Here is a 20819-nt window from a genome sequence, read left to right as displayed (position 1 = left end):
TGCGTTGATCCAACTCCTTCTTCTGTTCAACTGGATTACTTGCAGCAGGAGGGAGTAGCTCATTAAAGTCATGAAGTGCACTATGAACGGTGCCAAGATATGTAGAAATAGAGCCATCGAGTGACTTCGGAGTAATGATGTTCAACAAGCGGTGACAAACTCTATATAGACGTTGTGTGTCGTTAGTATAAAGTGCCTTTGCTTGACTCCAAACCGATTCACACGTGAGATGCGGACGGAAAATCAGTTTAACATCTGGATGAAGTGTAGACTTAATGACATTACATAACGAAGGTGCTGCGTTGATCCAACTCCTTCTTCTGTTCAACTGGATTACTTGCAGCAGGAGGGAGTAGCTCATTGAAGTCATGAAGTGCACTATGAACAGTGCCAAGATATGTAGAAATAGAGCCATCGAGTGACTTCGGAGTAATGATGTTCAACAAGCGGTGACAAACTCCATAGAGACGTTGTGTGTCGTTAGTATAGAGTGCCTTTGCTTGACTCCAAACCGATTCACACGTGAGATGCGGACGGAAAATCGGTTTAACATCTGGATGAAGTGTAGACTTAATGACATTACATAACTGAGCATCAATCTGGCTCCATTTGGATGTTTCAGTCACACTCACCTTTTCAGGGTTTTGGGTGGGGTGATCCTCGTAACCTTGACCACGTAGCCAAAGTTTGATGTCGGTAGCCCAACTATCATTGATCCATTCAATTTTTCAACTGAGAGAGGAGAAGTGATGTAGTTGGTGAAGATACTCTTTGTTTCAGACTGAGACGCCATGGTCAGCAAAGGTTGTCAGAAAACGCGTCGGAACCGGGAAACCAGGGGCTGTTTGAACTGGAAGTCGTATATCCGTAACTCGAAACTGAAAACTGAGGGCAGATATGAAAGCAAGAGGCCGAGGCGAGTGCGGTGGAAGAAGAAGCACCGTGAACGGTCCCCGGACGCGCCGTCACGCGCGGTTACAGTGGGCGGCGCGTGAGATCCACGCGCGGGATGTTAGGTGGCGCGTGTGGGCGCGTGAGAAGGATTCTGAAGGCGTGGCAGAAGGGTTTGGCCGATCTGGGGTGTTCGGCGCTGATGGAGTGGTCGTTCGTCGAAAAAACGCGTCAGAAACAGTGACGGCAGCAACGGTAAATCGTGAACGGCAAAAATTGAAGAATCAACGTATCAACGGCAGAAAGGGGAAACCGGAGTTTGAGAACACGATTCGCCGAAAAGAAATATTCACCGGAGACAGTGGATCGATCAGGTAGTTGACGATTAGGGTTTGTCTCTCAGTTGGCTCTAGATACCATGTTGAATATAAAGAGTATTGAGAGACATATAGAATAACCCGTGTGTTTCAACTACACAGCGGAATCTCTTTATATAGACACAAAGTATTAAATAACCCTAATTGAGAGTAATGCTAACGGGCCAGAATACTTACATACTTACAGCCCATACATATTATTTACATTCTAATATAGTATTTAACATTATTAATTAATCAAATATTAAAAAAATATCTATTTTAGTTTCTATGTGAATGTTTTTCAAAACCTCGACAAGTTTTTCAAATGATTGAATGTAATCTATCTATAGTATTGTTTTGGCTCAAAGAATCTTCGTGTATTTAATAATCTGCAACTCCCTCCAATTCTTTTATTATAAAAGATATAAATACTCCCTCCAATCCTTTTTATACGAGATATAAATAGATCAACAAAAATAAATGTATTTAAATAAAATATATAACTTTTGCTGACTCGTTTGTATTTAAAAAAATCAAATCAACATAGCCTTAACCAATTACACTTTATGTTGCAACAACAATCAACAGGAGAATCACATCTTATCAGGCATCATTGAATTAAAATTAACTAAAGTCAACGTTGCAAGCAATTTCACATAGCAAATAACGTCCCGCTTTTACTGCAAACAAACTGTGGAGCTGCATAATTGCTAAGACAAAATACACGACTAACGAAATAAAAAACGTAATATACAGAAAGCCGATTCTAAAAAATGTGAAAGTTCACCCGCTCCTATTATTCTTTCGGGAGCTTTGTAATAATGCCAATGCTTTATGAGAACAAAAGGTGAACTTGTGTTACGAAAGCCACGTTCAGAACCATCTTAGTTAGAAAATATTAGGTTCATGCATTCCAGCTCCGGAAGGCAGAACTCCAAAACCCAGATGATCCGGTGTAATCAAATGAATAACATGCCTTGAATTTAAACTACTTGGACCAACAAGCTCGGTTAGCTATAGCTTACGTGTCAAGCGCGGGATAAAAACCTGATGTAGATAGTTTTCCATTTCCATTGGAATCTGCATTAGAATAAAATTGAGATTGAAGTTCCCCAGAATGAGAAGACCTTTTTGACTTAGGGTGCTTAGGGGAGGCTGCATAGTAATCTCCAGAACTACTTGTTGAATACATCGATGACGCTGGCAATCCATTAATTTTAGGCAGCCCAGTTGTTTCAGGTAAACTGTATCCTTTTTCAACTGTTTCGGCGTCCATAGGAAGCTCCTCCAAGTCCTACGGCGATAAAATACAGTCATCAGACAGTGGCAATACTTTGTTTCCACTACCAGTTTCTTTAGGTAGAAAAACTAGAATAAATAAATAAATATTTGAGTATATGCATTTGCAAGTAGCAAGAATAAAACTGACTCAACAACGCTGAGTTGTTGACGAGTGACAAGCATGCATGTACCAAAGAAGTGACGCATTATGTTGAAACCCTTTTCATTGACTTAGGACTGACAGATAGCCAACGATTCAAATATAATCTCATACACATATGAACGAGGGAATACCAAAAATATAAACAAATATAATCATCATACATATATTAAATAAAGAGTTGACAGAAACAGGGAGACCTTGAGCACCAAACAGCACACATTTCAACAATGTCAGAGCAAACAATTTAAATACTTGACAACCAAAGACACCACATAAAATAACAGAGATTTGATCAAGACATTTCCAATTAAAGTATTATGACTACCCACCTTAAATGCTTGCTGATAAGCTCGGAGAAGTTCTCGACAGCGCTTTCTTTTAAAGGCTATCTCATCAGGTTCTTGCAACATCTCTTCAAACAGGTTGTCTCTGGTTTGAGGTAACATAAAAAGTACAATCAGAAAGAAAGAAGAAACATAGTCAAAATTTATATATACAATGGAATGGATTAACAAGCCATAACCACTATTTTACCTATATAGCTTTTTAATGAAGACATTGTGTAGCTCTCTCTTGGTGTTGTTTACCTGATATGAATCAGTAAAAGACAGTCTTAAAGATTTATGGAATGCATAAAATTCAAGTATTCTCAACCACTAGAAAATAAATAGCACAAAGCATATGGTAAAATATTATGAAATTTAATAAAATCACCATCAATGATGGGGCAAGGTATTTAGGCAATGAGTTGGTGCTGTATCAGCAAGGGGAAAAACCCTGGATTTGGAGTTTACAATAACGATGTAAAATAATATATAAATTTATTTTTAAATAATAAGAGAAGTAATAACTGCATATGTACAGTTATCAGTATCAGAATAGTAGCCTATGTGTACTCAGTTGAATAGTTGCTCAGTAACTGTAGATGTATAATATGCCAAATCAGCATATTGTGTTATTTCAGCTGTGATGTAGTTCCCTTGAGCTACTGCAGACTTGCTCTTTATATACATGTGTTATACTGAAAAATATCAATGCATCATTTTTATCTAGTGGATACTTCTTCCGAATTTCCTTATGAGTGGAGACAAAATTATCTTCCTCCAAGGAGCTATGGGTTTAGGCAGATTTTACGAATACGACCATTTATATAACATAATTACATGTCTGTCGCATAACTGTATCACAATTTAAGTGTTGACTTCTTAGTTATTATTGATTTGTTTTTCACAACTTGTGCAGACACAGGCATCTCTCAAGAAAACGGAAAATGATAATATATTTCCTATATGCATATTAAGATAGAAAACGTTGGAAATTATAGCACGATACAAATTACTGTAGATTTTTAATTGCAATCATCTGTAATTTAGTAAGACTTAAAAGAAGGATATTAAGTACCAAGAAATGCATAATTGCTTTGGGGACAAGATCTTCGACATTTTTTCTGACGATATCATAGTATGATTTCAAAAGCAACTTCGTTACTGTAATTTCAACCGCTTCAGTCTCTGAATTAGTATCAGATGGCCGCAAGATAGAAGGTGGCTACAAAACAAAGCATATATGAAAACTTACACCTATAGAACATAATGATAAAGAAAACGATAAGTGTGCCACATATATACAAACCTCTGTCAAATGGATCATGGAGAATGATTGTTCCACGCTATGAAATGGTTCAGCATGTTGTTTACTTGCTACATTCTCCTTTACAGATCTATCACCTCCACCAAAAATGGATGAGATACCCCAACTTGATCCCCCAATATTTCCTGAAAAAATGTGAATATCTTGATAAAATGATAATGATATTTGTTGATGCATAAAAATCTCTGGATTCAATATTAGACAACCAAAAAAGAAGATCAATAGAAATTAAATGATAAAACAAGAGCAATGAACTCAAACATTACATAAAAGAAATAAATTACCAGAAGCTGCAATTTTTTCAGTGTCTGACACAGGACGTACACCCTGTTTTTTATTTATACCATAAGAATAGAAATGTTAAGAATAACATGCCAATTTAGTATAAACAAGGATATGAAATAAAACTTTAATTTCATTTAACAGTATATAATTACAAACCGGATCATTAACTACTCCATTAGCTTGTCTTGCAAGAATAGCCCGAGACTTTACACTTCTTTCAGAAGCTGATCCCTTATCAGATTCCAGAGCATCCTATTTGCGATCAACATAAAAATTTAAAACAAAAAGAAAGTGTAGCGCAGACTAATTTTGAAATCTCAAAACATAGGGGGGCATGTTTGGAGTTAGAGCCCAAGTATACCTTTGGCCTAGAAACGGATAATGCAAGCCTAGAAGATTTGGTTTGTTGAACTGCAATTTCTAATGCCTTACTTCCACCAACAAAATTTGGGTGTGAAGTATTTATGTAGTCCATCTGCAAAATTGAGTAGTACAAACTATAAATAAGAAATCATGGAGATGAAAGTGAAGATTCAATCTAATAGACTGACCATCACAATTGACATCAATAAGCAGACCGACTGACTCATAGTACGTCAAAAGTTTCTACTTGACTCCCAAAACTAATGAACATCGCCAATTGACACACTTCCCATTTTATTTCAAGAGAGAATACTAGTCACCAATGTTCTAAGTTTCAACACAGCGACCCAAGCCGTGCTCAACCAACTAAATATAACTAGTTTAAAAAAATATAACAGCAAAGCACTTCCCAATATGCTTTTACAAAAGAAATAAACCTTTGACCAAATGGCCAGTTGGAATGGGCAGAATGCAAAAACATACAGGCAGATAATCATAACCAAAGTTTATTTCAGGTTTGTTAAAACTTCTGAAACCCCAAATGCATTCGTTAAAAGGGAGATATATTCTAAGAAGTGAAAACTTGACATACCCACCAACAGCTATCAGTCCACAACTCCTTTGGCAATAATTTTTTCATTTTGTCATGTGACATAATATTTAAGGAAATGGAGGAGCTGAGATCCAGATAAATACGAGAGACAGGTCAAGACTAAACTGATAATAGTTGAAAGTAATATATAGAATTAGACTTTATTAGTTCCAAATGATCATTTCAATTATAACGTACACCACATTTTCTGATGGATTTGTTAAGTGTAAAACATGTTTTGGCCCCATAAATAACCTGAATGAGAGTTTTGATCAGTGCTGTCAAATAGCGGCATTATAGCGTTGCGGAATTTGTACAAACCTCTATTATTCCAGGATATGCTATATAGTACAAACTAGAAGATATTGCCAAATAGAAGCTACAGCCTACAATGACACTATAGTACCTTATCAGGACAAAATTGGAACAAACCACTATTTTCTGCTATTTGTGATTGACAACACTGGTTTTGATAGACTATAACTAACATGATAATTGTAGCAGAAGGTTGCTAGAGCCTAGAAGATGGACCAATTATACATAAATACTTGAAACAATTTATAAGCATACCTCCATCTCTATCATGTGTGCAATCATGTTCTCTGAAGGTTCAAGGCCTTCCCGTAAAAAGTTCCCTATAACTTCATCCATTCGCTTTCGTAAGAAAGGGAATCGCTGCAGTTCAGTCACCATACAGTGATGGCTGATCTGAAGATAAGGAAATTTAGTTAGGAGCTAACTTGGTGAGGCAAGACAGTAGAAATGGCAAGCCTTAAAGTCATTCCCCTACCTTTATTAATTCGTCATATATAAATCTGGCACACTGGAGACTTGGATCCAATAGACGAGATATTTGCCTTCGCACAAGGACTTCAAATGGTACCTATTACAAATAGGGAAATATGTTCTAGAGTAGGATTTATTTTACATTTTTTATTAGATATACATGAATTTAAATCCGCAAATTTTAGAAAAGAGAGTAGTGAAACTCACTTCTGGTACAAACAATGCTGATCTTGGCCCAGTTGCATTTTGTATTGCAGTACGAATATCATCGTCAGTCAAGCCTTCGCATGGATCTACCTCCTTCAAGGTAGTGTCAAGTTACTCAGTAAGTCTCAAAGTAACTAATTCTGAAGAAAATGAACAGAAGGAACACAACTCCTAGACTGTACAGCATTATATACCTCTAAACTTCTGACAAAGATGGATTGAAAAATATAATGAATCCGCGCCCCACCAGATAACTCAGATGTAGACATCTCCTCATTCTTTCCCTCAACCATGGAGGAGAATGCTGTTTTCAGAAAGAAAGAAAACAAAGATAGCATTTACTGAATTATGAAAGGTAACACTATGAGTTCACAAATGATAAAGTTGAGTAAGAGAGAAGAAACCAGATACTAGGGATCAGTACCTTCACAATATTTTGAAAGAATATTCAGGAGAAGAGCACCCTGACCAGCCTATTGGGGTTGAACAATTATAGATAAAATAAGGCAAAAATTCAGCCAGAGTACAAAATATGATGCTTTATAATCAAATAAGGAGAATGGTTATACAGTAAATGTAACTAATAAATAATTTAGCAAGTCATAGGGACATGGGCAAGACAGATTCCAGTATCAATACATGCCTTGGACTCGGTGATTTCTCCATAGCTTGCATGTTCCTTTGCAACAGCAACTAGATTACTGCTTATATGTGCTCTCAGCCCTGGTAGCACAGACTTGATATGTTGTGCTAGAATCTGCAAAGTGATGGACAGGCAATTAATTCTACATGGCATGCATCAGTCCTGAAACCACAATCTTAACCAAACTCATAAAGGTTCGCCCTCTTCTACAAAATTTGTACGAATTTAGTTCTTTTATTGTGTATTTCCAAGAATCATTTAACAATTTTCCCTCTCCAATGTTGATATGGTATTCTGTCTGTGACAACTATATCTTGGCCATATTCTTTTCAAACTATTTCAATCTCCAACAGAACCAAGCCACAAATAAATAATACTCCTATGAAGTTCATTCTTTTATGGCACCAAAATAAAAAGGAAAAGTGGGATGAGAAAAGGATATTTTGCTCTGTATATAAAGAAACACTGAGAATCCTAATTAACTCCAGCACTTTAAACAGTATAACATATTTAAAAAACTTGTTTTTTAAATGACATTAAGGATCTACCTGATTCAACTTCTTTGCTAGCTGAGGTATACCACAACTATCTGCTAGACCACTGTACACCTATGAATAAAAAATAAAAAATGGATAAATATCTGTATATATAAGTGAAATGAAAAGGTTGGAGTACAACTATGCATAGGAATTTCCTTACAGGACGACTGCGGAAAAATTTCTCTTCAGCAACCAGAGCATCCTTTATTTTGTGCTTCAAAAGAATATCCTAATTTTATAAAACAAGAGACGCCTTATTTTAGTATAACAGCACATCGACCTGTACACTATTCAAGCAATTTGCATACGCAACTTTATTTGCAAAGTGTACTTCCATATTGCATGCATATAGAGAGAAAAAACAATAATTTTGAACTAAATTCCAATAGAATGTGCAAAAGTTAAATGAGTCGAACAATGCCTTCATCACATTAAGATAACATCATTACCTCCTGACTACGATTTACAACACCTACATAGCCAAGTCGGAGGGGGATAATTTTTCCTAGTAACAGATTTCGGGCATCAGTACCTCTGTCCATGATATCCAACTACACAGCAAATAAGATGTGCCTAAAACCGTCAGGATGACTCAAAAACATAACAAACTCCACAAACAAACACACAGAATTATAGTGATAGTAGAGTATTCTGAACCTTTGTGATTACACCAATTGTTCTATTACCTGCAACATATATTTGAACATTTAAAACCAATTAAAGAAATGCGGAAAAAAAATATTCAAAGCTTTTGGTATATGGAAGCAAAATTATACCATCAGGATCAGCAACTCCTGCCATCTGAAGAGCATCTGAATTAGCCAAATCTGAATTTGCTGGTGTGACAGCCAAAATAAGACAGGAAGGCTCTTTGATATATGACATGATCATGGTTCTGATTCGGGCTTCAATATCAGAAGGCTGGTCACCAACAGGAACCTTTGTAATGCCAGGGAGATCTACAAGTGTCATGTCAAGAACATTTGGTGAAACAATCTTCAAACGAATCTGCCTGTCTGAGACACCCTTGTTGTCTCCGGCTTCCCTATCAGTTTCAGCCTACAGAAGGAAGATAATGATATACAAGTCAACATTGAGGAGGGGTATATTGTTAGGACATAATATAATGAGGAGTTTGTTAGGATATGGATAAGAAGGGAGTCTGTTAGGACATGGGATAAGAGAAGTTGGTAACAATATAGGATGAGTAGGAGTTAGTTAATAAAGTTGGTTAGAGAGTATCTAGTATTAAAGGAGAGATTTTACAATATTGTAGTTAACTTGTGAATAGAGTAGTAACTCTATTGTGAAGGGGGCACCCTTGGAGGAGAGATTTCTCTCCTATTTTTTCCTATTTCTTAATAGAAATTTTTCTTCTTTTGGAATCCAATTCTTGGGTTCCTAACGTCAAAACTTTTTTAGCTAACTTTTGTAGTTGATTTCGGCCTAAAGCCCAAATTCTAAGACTAGTGATTGACGCAAAACAAAAATGGACGAATGATTTTTTTCGGTGTCAACCCAGTCATTCAATGATTGGATTGGAGAAGATAAAAAGAACATAATGACATTTGGCGTATTTGAAAACCCTAACTCCTCCGTACTCGTTAAGGTTTCAAAACTACCCTCTTCCCTCCAGCCAACTACTCCCTATATAGCTTAAGCATAACTCACTGCTAACTGCTGATTGAATAATTTTCTTTTCAGCTACATTCAGTTATTTGGGGTGTTGTTGTCGCCTGCTAACCTCTTAAGACTTTACTCACCTAGTGTCTGTGAGACCCTCTTAACCATTAGCTTGCTATCACAAACCTTGATCAAACAAGCAGGTAGTCAAGTCACCAACTACCCTGTTAACATGCACATAACATTGACTGAATAAATAATCTGGAGAATCACTTTTCTCCAAGGTTATGAGCTAAATGATCACCGCTTACTCATCCCCATCAAAATCCATCAAAATACGTTAAAAAAAAATACTTTAGATCTCAAGGAAGGGCAGGTAGGAAATATTAATTGAGGTAAGAAGTTACTTCAAGCAGGCTAAAAATTGGTTCATTAACTAAATCATCTCATGCTTTTTCCATATTCCTACTACTAGACAGATCAAAGGTTGAAAGCATAAAAAGTTGTTACAAATATGGAATATGAGATTGACACTGAATGAAGGCAGAAAATGCCTAGACCGTAAATAGGTTCATAACTTTGCCTCACATCACTTCTGAAGCTAAAGATCGGAATTTCACAACGACTCTAATATATTAAATAGTGAGGGACGTCTCTTAATCTACATTGTCTATTGGTGTATCAATTTTTTTTCTATACCAATAATATATCATGTATTCAAAAAGAAAATATTTATGTCTTCTTTAAGTTGTCAAATAGCGGCTATAGCACTATACCATAGCATAATTCGAACAAACCAATTGAAGTGCAGTGCAAGATTTAGTATGAAGTTGTAAAATAGCAATAACAGAAGCATAATGGAATTTGAACAAACCACTCTTTTCAGCTGTTAGCTATTGACAACACTGTTTACTATTTCTTAAATTAGTCCATCGCAGTTTTCATAGCTATATTATTGAATTTAAAAGAATGCATAGTAGTCCAACACTGTCGTAATTTCAAATATTTTGACTCTTATCTTATTCTTATAATTTATAATTTAATTTAAAAAAATCCGGGAAATCAAATAAATATTCGTTGGTTGAGAGTCCTAAACTAGAGGGAAGCATAATACAGTAAGGAACACTAAAGATTCTACGCTTCCATTTATAGCTACCAACTACTTTTAATTGAGCAAAAGCAAGAACGATAGAGAAAAAGAAGGCGTGGAATGAGAAAATATTACCTGAATTTCCCTGCGAATATCTGAGAAATCGTAAAACCTCTTGCCAGGCAAATGAAGAAACTCGCCGTATTCATCGGACGATTCAGCGCTCCGGACGAGCTGGAGAACAAGTGGACGGCGGGTACAGATTTCATTGCCACGGGGGAGGAAGTCACGACCGACGAGAGCTTCGAGGACACTGGACTTGCCGCTACTCTGACTGCCGACAACGGCCACTTGTGGTAAGTTAATAGCGGTTTGGCTGCCGACGCGGGAGAAAATGTCTTGAAGACGGTTCACTAAAGAGATCACGCCGGAACCAAGAGGAACAGGAGCAGATGATGGTTGAGGAGGAGGAGGAGGAGATGTAACAGTATCGTCCACCATGATTGGATCGGCGGTGGAGAAAGTTGAGCCCTAGTTAGGGTTTTGAAACGGAACGGATTGGTTGGAACTCGCTGTGGTCTGTGATGTGAATTGTGGTGACCGTGCCTCCCTCTTTTGAGTTTTCGTTTAATTTCTGTGCGTTATTTTGGAGAATTTGATTTGGAAATGAAATGAAAATATTAAACGATCGCACGTTTGCGACGACTTCTAATGTTGCTTCTGCTGTTGCCGCCAGGGTTCCTAAACAAAACGGGGTTAGGTTGTATTTATATTTTAATATTTTATTAGACTAATTTTTATACTTCCATTCGAACAAATTCAATGAATTTGTAGATTGAATAAAATAAAATAAAAAACAAAGTGAAATAAAGATTTGTTTTGAGATGAAACATTTTAAAACATATTTTCAGAAAAAATAAATTATACGCAAAATAACTTTTTAAACTTGAATCAGAATCAATTCATTTTTTTACCGACTAAGACCAATTCGTGTGGCCTCAATCCCCCCCTTATCACCATCTTATTGTGAAGAAGTGTCAAACAATTACCCCCAAGCAACTCTCGCGGATTCACATTCTATAAACTATAGCTTGCCCAACGCACTTTTTTCTAAAGTGACTTCAAGATTATTCTTTTCCATACATAAGGGAGTTCGAGGTAAACAATGCTAATAATTTTTGTTGGTATGAACTGCAAAAATTAATATAAATTCATGTAAATAAAAATTTAATAATATATTTAAATTAATTTTAAGGGTAATAGAGTTAAATATTGGGGGCTAAAAATGATATATTATAATATATGTTATCTATTAAATAGAGTTAACATCCCGCGTAACATGACAAATTAAATTAATCATGTTTTAACGATTGAAAAATTAATATAATATTTTTATTAAGTCAATCTGACAGTGTTTTATATTTTCGGTGACTAAAAAGGTAATTATCCAAAAAAATAATATTATTTTGTGGAAAATCAATCAAATATTATATAACACTACAATGATATAGACACAATCCTAAAATTTTATATAAATAAAATTCAAAATGTTAAAGGATTATGAAAATAGACAAATGGTGCCATTGATCAGCTCATTGTAAATATGTGTTTCAAATTTATTGAAACTCTAATAACACCAATATTTTTTTAAGTATAAGTTAATTAATCTCTCTATTTTTTAATGACTTGAACGATGTCATTTTGATAAAAAAAAAATAAGAGAAAATTAATTTGATCCTCAAATCTCAACTTGTTAAACAAACATTAATTAGATCATTATCTCAAATCATAAAAACGAAAGATAATTGTTAATTTAAAAAAAAAATATCCCTACTCGTGTTAGAGTTTCAGTTAAATTTTAATCGTCGATTCACTGTAATCCATTATAGAATTTTCCATGAAAATATACTTGCAATGTTTTTTTTGTCCTTGTCCCTTTGTTCATGCACACAAGAAATAAAACAAAAATTCAAGTCGGGTATATTATTAAACATATTTATATAAAGATTATTTTCATGTATACTAATTTGTTATAGAAAATTTGTTACCAAAAAAATATTACTATACCAATTTTAGCTAGTTTACAAATATGATTACTAGTTGATATTTTATTTTATGTATCTTCCTAAAAAAGTACATAACACTAATATAAAATGATGTCAGGTGAAAGATATTTTGTTTTTAATTAAGGTTGTTGTAACATAATAACAAGTTGGAATCAGAAGCATGAATGTGGAGGAAGAGGTTGGACGCCTCAAGGAAGAAATCAAGAGGCTTGGCAAGCTTCAATCAGATGGTTCTTACAAGGTAATATGAAAGGCCTTATTTTTCTCTTTCAATCTTCATTCTGTTCCTTCAGATTTGTATAGGGAATTTCAATTTGGCATATGTCTGATCCTGATGCTGAAATTCATCTATATGTGTTGGTTAAATGTGATACTTGCCTACTTTCCTGTGCTTGTGGATCTGCATCTTGAGTTCATGTTAGGGATCTTAATCTTGCATCAAACTATGGATCTATCATATATATATATGCTTAGTTCCCAGCCTTTGAAAATTATAACAAAATATTAGATAATTGAGTTTTGATTATGCCATATTGCCAACTGCATGAGTTTGTCTTGATTGTAACAAACCCAAGAAGAAAGATGGCTTCTTTATTTTGGATGGAAAGATTAATTCTATTGTTTGTTTGTATTAAAGTAAGAAAGGGATGCAAAGGGAATATAGATCCTTTGGGTCTGTTTAGTCTCAGCCTATGATTTTTTTTAAAAAGGTCAGTGTCCCACTGCGACACCGCGGTTTTTCGATGTTGTCGAATTAGCCACAATTGACTGTGATTCTCCTCTGCATTATGAAAGACTGTGATTCAGTTGTGAGGACTTGATTGAAGCACTCAAGAAAATTCTATCTTTTTTAGTGATACAAAGCTAAGGCTTATCTACAAGCATGCTTCATAAAAAAAAATCATAATAATTGGCTCTGGTGTTGATATGATTTGATGGGCTAACAAGTATATACTACATGACTAATTGATCATAGGTAGATGCAGTAAAAAAGACCTGAGATAGTTTCTTTCGTTCTGTCTACACACACTAATTAATTAATTGGCTTACACAATGCTAATATTGCTGGACAATCTTTTGATTGGTAATGCATTATATTGTTTAGATGTGAACATTTTCATGAAGCCAGAGCAAGTGATATTGATACAATTTATTTAACTTGTGTAATCTATGTGCAATTTGTAGTTTTCTATAATCATCATGTAGACTTGTTTTGCTTATTACTGGCTTATTGAGATGAACAAAACGTGGTTTTGTATTGTATTGTGAAGGTTACATTTGGAACGCTGTTTAATGATGACCAATGCGCAAATATATTCGAAGCACTTGTTGGGACATTAAGAGCAGCTAAAAAGAGAAAAGTATTAACATACGAAGGTGAATTGCTGCTGCAAGGGGTACATGACAATGTGGAAATCACTCTTAATCCCCTCACCCCTGATGCTGCCAACTGAAACGCTATGTACCCAAAATCAAAATTGAACTGTGAAACGATAAAAGTACAATTTTTTTACTCTAAAAATTATGATCGCACCAGAATCTTGTCATCAGAACTTTGTTGCAAAAGTTATGGATTTCATAACCAACAGTTTTGGTGTTTGTTTGAATAGTGTTTCGCGTCTAAAACTTTTCAACTTAAATCAACACCGAAAAGACTTGGATGTAAGTTTCATAATAATTTATAGTGTAATCAATACAAAATTCTTCAACAATAAAATATTTACATGAATTATAATATTTATCCTTCTTGATCTTTTCCTCAATATATTCTCCCTCATATGACAAATATACCATTGGTGTAAACAACATGAAAATGTTAATTTTATTTTTAATCCTTCTAACTGATAGAGTAGTATATAGCTGGAAATAAAACACAAATATGTAACCAAAATTGTATATTTTGAACTGCAAAACAAAGCTTTAAAACTCAGAGGACACTCTTGCTGATAGAGCCTTAACTCTTTATTTATAGAGTACACCCAAGCTTGATATACAAGCTCTAACAAATTTTCATTACACAACTGCTCTAACATAAATAACTCTACATAACAAAAAGCTAACTACATACTTGAGAGATGTATCATGAATTAAGAACTAACATAAAAGAAGCTGCATCAGCTATACACTTCCTTACTATCAGACTCCAAAAAATTGAAAATGTAGGCTTAAGCCTCTTTCATTTGACAATGAATGCTTGGACGGCAAGATAATGTGCATAATTACAAGATGCATATAAATAATTACAAGTATCTCAAGGGATTTCACATATGTTCATTATGGACAATAAAATGAAGAATATTCACGGGGGCTGCTTTTATATCACCCGCACTAAAAAATGATTAGTAGTTGAAACATGACATGCTAACCACAAAATCTATTAAAAAAGGAGCCGGGAAAACACAAAATCTTACTGGTAGGCTTACTGTTACCAAGGTATGCTCTAAGAATCAAGCAATTGATGTCTACACTAATGTTCGGTGGAGAGACGCAGATCCATAAATTAAGCCAAGATTACAGGAAGGTTGGATTTTACATGATTTCAGGCGGGGATAAAAAGGAAAAGATCAAAATTAATAAAGTCAACAGGTTACATATGATCTACTTAAAAATCTATGAGGGGATATGTCATGATGATCCATTAAGAATAAATGCTTGAAGAAGGCTCTGCGCTGCTTGGGTTTCATCAGGTGAACCGGATATGACAATAGTCCTGTCACTTGTTCCAGGACGAGGTTGGTAGATAACAACCTTAGCACCTGAAATCTGATAAGCACAATAACGGTGAGCTGGTTAACTAAACAAGAAATATGCATTGATAAATTTAACCATGCTGTATACCTGTCTCAGCCGAGCCAGATTGCTACCATTTTCCCCATACACAAGGTCTAGAGTATCCTCAGGAACCACAATTTCTACAGATGTATTAGTCACAATAGCAGATTTACTTCCACTGCAGACCAAACAAGAATAATAATAAGAAATTGACAGTTTATGGCATCGTATTTTATATGTTCTACTATTTTCACCACTCAACTAGAAATTATGTTTCAATCGGCTAAAAGATCACTCCATAGAAGGATCTCAAATAAAGAACAAATAAGCAATAACCCTAGAAAAGCAATGTCAAATTAAACAGTAGTCACAAGTCAGGTATAATATCAGGTATAGAGATTAGAGAGCAGTATGCATGGTACAATATTACCTAATATTCACTCATATTTAGTATTAAGATGACGTTTAAAAAACACACACACAATAGCTATAATAGTGTTGCAAAAGTTATAATATATCAGAAAATATTACACGATGAAATCGATGCCACAAGGAAGCTGATAGGAACCAACACAAAATAGAAAAATAGAAGTAATAGAAACTGTGTATTTTCATAAACCAGAGAGGAGATAGCCTCTGTTATGAAAGAAATCAACAATTAACTTTAAAATAACAATGGATGGAGATGATCTTCTAGCAAAAATGATGATGGTGCTCTCAAGATGAGAGAACCCCTTACTGAGATAGGAACCATTCCTATACCCAGTACCCAATATTTCCCTATTTCATAATTCTCATGATGCCTTTGATTTGGTTACCCTCTTCTAAATACCTCTTCTCTTCATGATTCCCATACCCCTTCCCCCCACTCACTTGTTGCCACGTAGCCATTATGTTATTCTCCTCCCTCACTAATCTTCCTTGCACAACACGATTCCTTCGCCTCTCATTCACATGCAAGCCTACACCATAGGGCCCCTTTCCATTTCCTTGCCCCTTTTTACCTTTCCAACTACACATGCATAATGGATCTTAGGGTCTATCAAAAGCAATTTCAGTGTATGCCACAGCCATCTACATCTATTACATCACACCATAGATAGCCCTTAATATTATCAAAATCTAGCTTGTTTGGTTTCAGAAAACATTTTCTGTTTTCACTTTAAAATACAAAATTTGCCGCTTTATTTTCACTTTATTTCCATTTTTCAATGACTTGTAGAGGAAACATTGAAAACAGAAAACAAAGGAAAAACAAAAACAAAAAATATTTTTTGAAGCCCAACAAGCCATTAGATTTTTGGATCCAAATATAATTTTTTACTTTGTCTCTACTGAAATTGTAGATTTACATTAAACAAGTCTAATTTGTTTTGCATATCAACAACCTGACAAGTTCTAGGCCGCCTTTTCGAGATGCTGATTCCCAACTAGCTTCATTAATGCTTCTTGAATTGATCCCAGCAACTCTCTGCAATCAACAATAACAACAATTTGTGATGGTAAAACGAATCAACGCGTAACACACGTACAGAGAGAGAGAGAGATATACCGGTGGTGTCCATAAGCCTGGGGAAGAAGGACGGTCGTAATTTCTAGTAAAAGCAAGATGATCAATGCCTTGTGAAAAAGTGTGCCTATTCAGACTATGAGAAATGCCAGCAGCTGATTGGCCTCCAAGAGGAACAACATCTCTCAGTCTCCCATAGGAACTGGTATCAGCTTGTAAAGAGGATTGACCTCCAAGAGGACCATCTCTCATTCTTACATAGGGACTGATATCAGCTTGCAAAGAGGATTGGCCTCCAAGAGGACCATCTCTCAGTCTCCCATAGGAACTGGTATCAGCTTGTAAAGAGGATTGGTCTCCAAGAGGACCATCTCTCAATCTTACATAGGGACCAGTATCAGCTTGCAAAGAGGATTGGCCTCCAAGAGGACCATTTTTCAGTCTTACATAGGGACCGGTATCAGCTTGCAAAGAGGATTGACCTCCAAGAGGACCTTCTCTCAGTCTTACATAGGGACTGGTATCAGCTTGCAAAGAGGATTGGCCTCCAAGAGGACCTTCTCTCAGTCTTGCATAGGGACCGGTATCAGCGCGTAAAAAGGACTGGCCTCCAAGAGGAACATCTCTCAGTCTTTCGTAGGGACTAGTATCAGCTCGTAAAAAGGATTGGCCTCCAAGAGGAACATCTCTTAGTCTTTCATAGGGACTGGTATCAGCTTGTACAGAGGAAAGGTTCCTTGTTCCAGCAATATTCTGTGTGCCAAAAAGATTATCTCGCAGTCTACCAGTTGCATTATATAATGCATCTTGCACATTTGAAAACTCTCCTGTTATCTGGGGAAAAAAGAGGATGTAGATGGAAATGGAATAACTAATTAGTATTTAAAAATATCTGCGAGAACTATCTTGATGACTTAAACAAATATGGTGAATTATATATATTAGATCTTCCTGCAACATAGAAATACACTAGGAAACAATATTGATCTCTAGTAAATCATAAACATCTACACAGATGCAAGACATCCTTTTCTGTATTTCATTAATAACTAGTGCCAAGAAACAGCTATAGAATGCACAGCATTGTTATAACTAGTATAATATCCATCATAGGGAGAATGCAAGACATCTTTGACTAACGTGACAATCACAGATGTCTAGATACTAGATAGTACCCAAAAAAACATGAAGGGAAAATGAGCAGTTCCTGCCTTCAAGTTCAAACCTCTGCATAGCAGTTTACTAACCACTACATAATCAGGAAGAAGAAAGGGGATAATATTTAACAAGACCTATGATGGAAAAGCAGCTCCAACTTTAAACACCAACTCAAACATATCTTATACAAAGTATCTTAGCACAAAGAAGCAACTGTTGATCTATTTCTCTCTACATAGTAGACTTGCCATGTGCATATGAGATTTTCACTTCCATTCTCTAGGTATATTTTCTCTCCTTTTCACATCCCCTTTAGCACTAATCGAAGTTGAAAGGTAAAAACTAAAGAAGCATACAAGGAAGGAAAAACCATATTATAAACATAAGGATAATAAATATTTGCAGAGATTGGTAAGAAATGATTTACAATTTCACATATCTTAAAATGTTTAAATGCCAGATGATTAAGATCGAAGAGTTTTGAAGAAAAGGAAAGAGGCATGACTAGAACCATAACCATAGCAGGATGGGGGATGAGAAAATTTATTTTAGTTCAATGGGGAGAGATTTGTTTGAATTGATAGGTACAAACACAACATAACATTCCTTCAAAAAATTAAATGCATTATTCAGCAAGTATAGTACTAAAATAAAACAAAAGAAAGTATCATCTCCAAATCCAAACCTGTACAACTTGATCATTATCTGATGCACATTTTGGAACTTGATCAGTCCCAATTATTCTTATGTTAGCCCCTGTTGCCTTCCTCATTTCGGACACTATTACTCCACCTTTTCCTAACAAACAACCAACTTGGTTTGATGGGATTACAAGTCGTGCCATCACAGATGACCCTGTCTTTAATCCAGAGTCTATCCCTTTCTCAATACCAGTCTCAACAGACCTGGAGAAAACAAGCACGACAGCCTTTTGTGCTGGGGAATATCTTGACTCAAGATTCTGAAATAAAAAATGAAGCCGCCACCAAAAAAAAAAAATTAATAAAAAAGTAATAATATAAACATACTACAACTACACAAAGGAACAAAAGGAGTAAAAACAGAGATTTTATTTAACAAACCTCTGAAGCGGTAACAGTAATTAACCGATCCTCACACTCAGCTACTGAAGGGCCAATACTTATAGTAGCCCCTGTCTCACTTTGAAGAGCTCTAACTATGTTACCACCCTTTCCAATAATACCTCCAACTTTATCATTGGAACAAAGAATTTTGAAGGTGATTTCTTGCTGATGTGCTTTTGGTTCCAGGGATGAGACTCTATTAACTTCTGCCGACAATGAATGAACTCCAGTGGCATAGCTGTTAGAGCTACTAGGTAAAGTAGACAATGCAGAGCCCCTCTGCAGAAGATGATCCACATGCAGATCAGTTAATGTCTCACGTGGAGCTCCAATAAAAGTATCACGTGCAATTGAAGTAAAAGTCTCGCGAGGAACTCCGACTAAAGCTTCATGATGAACCACTTCATGAGGATTTCGTCCCATCGTCTTTGCTCTATCAGCAAGATGACAGTCTTGAAGACGGCGAGAGACCGCAACAAGTGCCTTCTTTACGGGTGACACATTTCCTTCTATCTACCACAAATCCAAAGGATGTTTTGTCAGTATAAATAGAGAGAAAATTTTCAAGCATTAATAAATTGAAGCCTATTTTGCTTATTCCCGCATTCTTTGATTGGTCAGTGGGAAAAAGTTACCAATCCTAAACAACAAAACTAAGATCCTGCCTTATAGCATCCAAGGTAGTCAAAGTGAAAGGTGCCTTTATACCACTAGATCACTACCAAACTAGGCCTCACCATTAAGTTCTAACCAAACGATTAAGAATGAAGAGAAAATGTATTAAAAGGAAAAGTCTCAGCTATAAGCTTCACCACTAAAAAATCTAATCTGAGAATGAAAAATGTTAAAGCAGAAAGAAGACCTCTCTCTTTCCAAAAAAAGTAAGTCTAGAGATTAGGAGTCCTAGAATACTACGAAAAGTTTAGAACCGCCGTGTAGGTAAAGCAAAAAAAACTCAGAATGAATGATGCTATTTAAACAATTTAACCAAAAGAATCTACCATCCATCTCACTTAACGACATGACATGCCATTAGCTTATAAGATTACAAATATTTAGTCAATATGCCTGGTAGGTCAAACATCACAAGACAATACCTATACAATCGTTATACAACATACTGTCTGAAAAGTTGCTGCATACTTTGACCACAATGAATCACTCACTCAATTCAATTTAAAACTGCAAAAAATGCATAACTTTTGGTTGTTTTAACGTAAATTGTTTGAACCAAAAAAAACACCATCATATCCTACTTTACTTATTAATAAAGCTATGTATGCTTCTTAATAAGAACATTGGAAATGCCAAAAGAGATACAAATTGCATTTACTTCCTGGATCTCAAAACTAGTATACTACATATTGATTCAATTTCCTAACATCGCAAATCCAGAGCAGTATTCTACAAAATCAGAAAATCAATCCAACTAAACTAAACTGACAAACAGTCTCCTATGAAACATAAATCTTGACACAGACATAGGACACTAGACACTGACATGTGGACGCCACTAATAATTGTAACCAATATGTAGTGTCCATGTCAGGCACTTGGACATGTTTTCCATTAGAGGTGCCAGTGCTTTAGAGAGAGTGTAAACTCTAGACTAAACCTTTAACACTAGAAACTTGAAAGTATAAACTACCAATATACTGCAGTAATAATGGAATCATGTCTTTGAAGTAATTGACCTAAAATCCTCATTGAAAACTGAAAGGTAAGAATCATCATACCTCGATCACTTCATCGGAAG

General features: G+C 35.5%; 3 protein-coding genes across 3 annotated transcripts in view; 1 reads left to right on the top strand and 2 right to left on the bottom strand.

The window, feature by feature from the left end:
* Nucleotides 1-1713: 1713 nt before the first annotated feature.
* On the bottom strand, nt 1714-11232 carry LOC101497217 (dynamin-related protein 3A-like). Its single transcript, XM_004485557.4, has 20 exons — nt 10608-11232; nt 8536-8818; nt 8417-8445; nt 8209-8310; nt 7920-7988; nt 7769-7828; nt 7221-7334; nt 7002-7050; nt 6772-6881; nt 6578-6670; nt 6375-6467; nt 6155-6292; nt 4991-5104; nt 4786-4881; nt 4629-4671; nt 4327-4469; nt 4096-4242; nt 3229-3281; nt 3024-3123; nt 1714-2544 (listed from the first exon to the last, which is right to left on the bottom strand). The coding sequence occupies exons 1-20, from the start codon at nt 10971-10973 to the stop codon at nt 2272-2274; spliced, it is 2475 nt and encodes an 824-aa protein (XP_004485614.1). The 5' UTR covers nt 10974-11232; the 3' UTR covers nt 1714-2271.
* A 1388-nt stretch (nt 11233-12620) lies between these two features.
* On the top strand, nt 12621-14145 carry LOC101496888 (costars family protein-like). Its single transcript, XM_004485556.4, has 2 exons — nt 12621-12779; nt 13810-14145. Exons 1-2 carry the CDS (start codon nt 12699-12701, stop codon nt 13990-13992), a joined length of 264 nt encoding a protein of 87 aa, XP_004485613.1. The 5' UTR covers nt 12621-12698; the 3' UTR covers nt 13993-14145.
* A 600-nt stretch (nt 14146-14745) lies between these two features.
* The window catches only part of LOC101505699 (KH domain-containing protein HEN4-like), a 7110-nt gene continuing 1036 nt past the window's right edge, over nt 14746-20819 (bottom strand). Inside the window, exons 2-8 of the mRNA XM_012720189.3 lie at nt 20800-20817; nt 19061-19576; nt 18664-18939; nt 16863-17654; nt 16699-16781; nt 15377-15488; nt 14746-15301 (exon numbers count right to left, since the gene is read on the bottom strand). Of these exons, the coding sequence (XP_012575643.1) occupies nt 15164-15301; nt 15377-15488; nt 16699-16781; nt 16863-17654; nt 18664-18939; nt 19061-19576; nt 20800-20817 (1935 nt within the window). The 3' untranslated portion in view covers nt 14746-15163. The remainder of the gene's footprint in view (nt 15302-15376; nt 15489-16698; nt 16782-16862; nt 17655-18663; nt 18940-19060; nt 19577-20799; nt 20818-20819) is intronic.

The sequence above is a fragment of the Cicer arietinum genome, chromosome 1 (assembly GCF_000331145.2).
Source record: "Cicer arietinum cultivar CDC Frontier isolate Library 1 chromosome 1, Cicar.CDCFrontier_v2.0, whole genome shotgun sequence".
Classification (NCBI taxonomy): domain Eukaryota; kingdom Viridiplantae; phylum Streptophyta; class Magnoliopsida; order Fabales; family Fabaceae; genus Cicer; species Cicer arietinum.
This window is presented reverse-complemented; position numbering and strand designations above follow the sequence as displayed.

What these genes read in the sequence shown, in the direction of transcription:
- LOC101497217 (XM_004485557.4), bottom strand. Translation starts at nt 10,973, where the DNA reads ATGGTGGACGATACTGTTACATCTCCTCCTCCTCCTCCTCAACCATCA. An exon ending in CAGCATTGTTTGTACCAGAA is followed by an intron (nt 6,468 to 6,577) that starts GTGAGTTTCACT and finishes TATTTGTAATAG; the next exon opens with GTACCATTTGAAGTCCTTGT. An exon ending in TTCATTAAAAAGCTATATAG is followed by an intron (nt 3,124 to 3,228) that starts GTAAAATAGTGG and finishes ACCTCAAACCAG; the next exon opens with AGACAACCTGTTTGAAGAGA.
- LOC101496888 (XM_004485556.4), top strand. Translation starts at nt 12,699, where the DNA reads ATGAATGTGGAGGAAGAGGTTGGACGCCTCAAGGAAGAAATCAAGAGG. An exon ending in AATCAGATGGTTCTTACAAG is followed by an intron (nt 12,780 to 13,809) that starts GTAATATGAAAG and finishes TGTATTGTGAAG; the next exon opens with GTTACATTTGGAACGCTGTT.